This window comes from Phanerochaete carnosa (genome assembly GCF_000300595.1).
Source record: "Phanerochaete carnosa HHB-10118-sp unplaced genomic scaffold PHACAscaffold_870, whole genome shotgun sequence".
Taxonomy (NCBI): Eukaryota; Fungi; Basidiomycota; class Agaricomycetes; order Polyporales; family Phanerochaetaceae; genus Phanerochaete; species Phanerochaete carnosa.
The window spans coordinates 1-2,362 of NW_006768497.1; the positions used below are offsets into that span (position 1 = coordinate 1).

Sequence of the window (2,362 nt, forward strand, 5' to 3'; positions counted from 1 at the left end):
CAAAGAATGAGAAGGTATGCTCTTGCTTCTTTCTCATTCCCTGGGCCAGACCAGGCTGTTCTTACGCTCTTCTGTCCCACTCAAAGCTTCTTCCAAGCTGGTGGGGCCCTTGACTCGCAGATAACTGACTCACAATATATCAATGGCTTTCTTGAGGGCCCAGGGCCCAACGGCTTCATGTCAGCCGGTCCTCTGGATGAGGGAGTGGGATTGAGGGAGCGAGGCAAAGATACGGAGCAGCAGAGATCGTCCGGCAGTGACGACGGAGCAATCAACAGTGCGTACACTTGCTGTTCACTTAGCATACATATTACTGACGCTTTCACACTATAATAGAACACTCTCCGACTCCTTCACGCTCACCTTCAGAGACGACTCCAGAACCAAACTCGGACCAAACCGCCCTTGCAAAGCACGAGCCAAGAAGTTTTGCAAAATTGTCAGCACCTTCAACTCCAAGTCCCACATGCCTAGGAAATGTTTCAAGCTCAGGCACCCAAGCACTCGAGGGCAGTCGGCAGCTTGACTCACCGCCCTTTCACATCAATCGGCCTCTCGTACTGCATGTCCACCCATCCAAGATGTATCCCGGTACTCGACAGGTGTACCGGGAGCTCAAGCTGGCTTTAGAGCGCATCGGAAAGACAGAATACGAGATTCAAGAAGCAGCGCGTGTAGAGTATTTGAGGCGAGTTGGGCTTGGGTTGCTGCCTATGCCATCAGAAAATTTTTTGCGGATTGCTCTTGTACCGATAGCTCCTCCTGATGCTGCGTTGTAGTGTAAACATAGAGCTCCCCCCCCCCCAAAATTGACCAATTATAACGTTTGACATTATATTACTGTTTCATAAACATGTCTGTCGGTGAAGGGACTAACCCAAAACTTCTCGCATACATCAAGCACGTTGCTGCTCGACCACTCACGCGGCGCAACAGCTCCGAAGCATGGATACAAATGCACACTTCGGCGGATGCTCTCCACTGCAATAACAGCACCAGTCCGCGTTCCATCAGCGTTGGTCATAGGCGTCACCTTGTACATGCCATGCTGGGGATCTGGCTGCGTGAAGTTGGAGAACCACTCCACATATGCGAGATATTCTGGAGGGTCTACAAAGGGAAGTAGGATTCTTCGATAGCGTATAGGAATGGTGAATATTGCCCGAACACGGCAGACCCGATAGCCTACGGTTGGGATCTTGTTAGCCAATATGTGTGGTACTTCAAGGTGTAGCAACATACCCTCAACGCCAATAGCACTTCCTGTACCCAGATTTACAATAGCCGTGTCAAAACGGCCAGCAACTTGCTGGCCGCGCTTATTCAGTCGTCCACCCGGGGTTGCGTAAATGGCGTCGTACTCATCTGATGCCTGCCGATAGAGGAGAAAGTCGCTCTCCCAAAATTTAGCCTTGTGGTAAACTGGCAGTTTACGGAACAGTAAACGAAGAGTAGTGGTGAGACGAACAACTTCTGCACGGGAAGCATCCGGGTGATTGAGACGTACGATGTACTTTGCAATTGCTCGCACAATGTATTTGGCGCCATACACCTGTTCGAGACGATCCAGCGATACGGCCTTGACTGATGGCTCCCGTGTCATGAGAACATGGCTGGCTTGGTGCTTGTGCAAGACGTTTGCTAGCTTGAGCGATGGCTGGCTGTCCTTGAGCCATTTGATGTACCGATCATGCCGGAGAACCTTCTCCTTACGCTCGAGCCATACTGTCATCTGCTCGTACTCGTCTTTCTTGTTCGTAGAGCGGTAGGCGTCCTTTGCAAGGTCAATGTGGAGGCGTTCAGTGTATTCCGTGTTGAAGTTTGGAGTTGTTCCGAGCATCTCAATACCTTTGTGATAGTGCCACATCGAGTGGACCTTTGGAAGATTAAAATCGCCTCGGATGTCAAGATCTATAAACACCTGTTTGTTCTCATGAAACCGCTGCAGGGCGTCATCAAGGGCATCAAGGGACTGGTGGCTATGCACCGGGTACTGTGCGAGGTAGACGAAGTCGAGGATTGCCCGGACAGCGCGGACAAGACGTAGGTGGGACATGCCATTTGGAAGGCGCAGATCAATTACAAGGCCCAGCAAAATGCGGCAGATGTCGGCGTGCTCCCGACCTGTGAGCTGTGACAGCTTGGTGATGCCTTTGTAGAACAGGCGCACGTTGTGGTTCGGTGGAAACCGTCGGCACCGGGCATCGATCTCGTCCTCTGAATATGCCTCCTTGGCCCAGGCGACAAGATGCTTTACGACACCCTGTAGGAGTTGATGTAGGATGTCCGGGGTGATGGACGTGTAGACATCGGAGTATGGGAGGTTCTGCCAAAATGGTTTGTACACAGGCTTGATTCCTGC

The 2,362-nt window shown here is 51.5% G+C and overlaps 2 protein-coding genes across 2 annotated transcripts; both read right to left on the reverse strand.

Annotated features, from left to right (window-relative positions):
- Window positions 1-469: 469 nt before the first annotated feature.
- PHACADRAFT_155276 (uncharacterized protein) lies at window positions 470-1,603 on the reverse strand (the record flags this gene model as incomplete). The annotated part of the gene is made up of 2 exons (XM_007403204.1): window positions 470-1,185; window positions 1,243-1,603. The coding sequence occupies 2 exons, from the start codon at window positions 1,601-1,603 to the stop codon at window positions 833-835; spliced, it is 714 nt and encodes a 237-aa protein (XP_007403266.1). The 3' UTR covers window positions 470-832.
- Window positions 1,604-1,654: 51 nt separating this feature from the next.
- PHACADRAFT_62813 (uncharacterized protein) lies at window positions 1,655-2,347 on the reverse strand (the record flags this gene model as incomplete). The annotated part of the gene is made up of 1 exon (XM_007403205.1): window positions 1,655-2,347. A coding segment is annotated over one exon (693 nt), but the record flags the coding sequence as incomplete, so codon positions are not given.
- Between the last annotated feature and the right edge of the window lie 15 nt (window positions 2,348-2,362).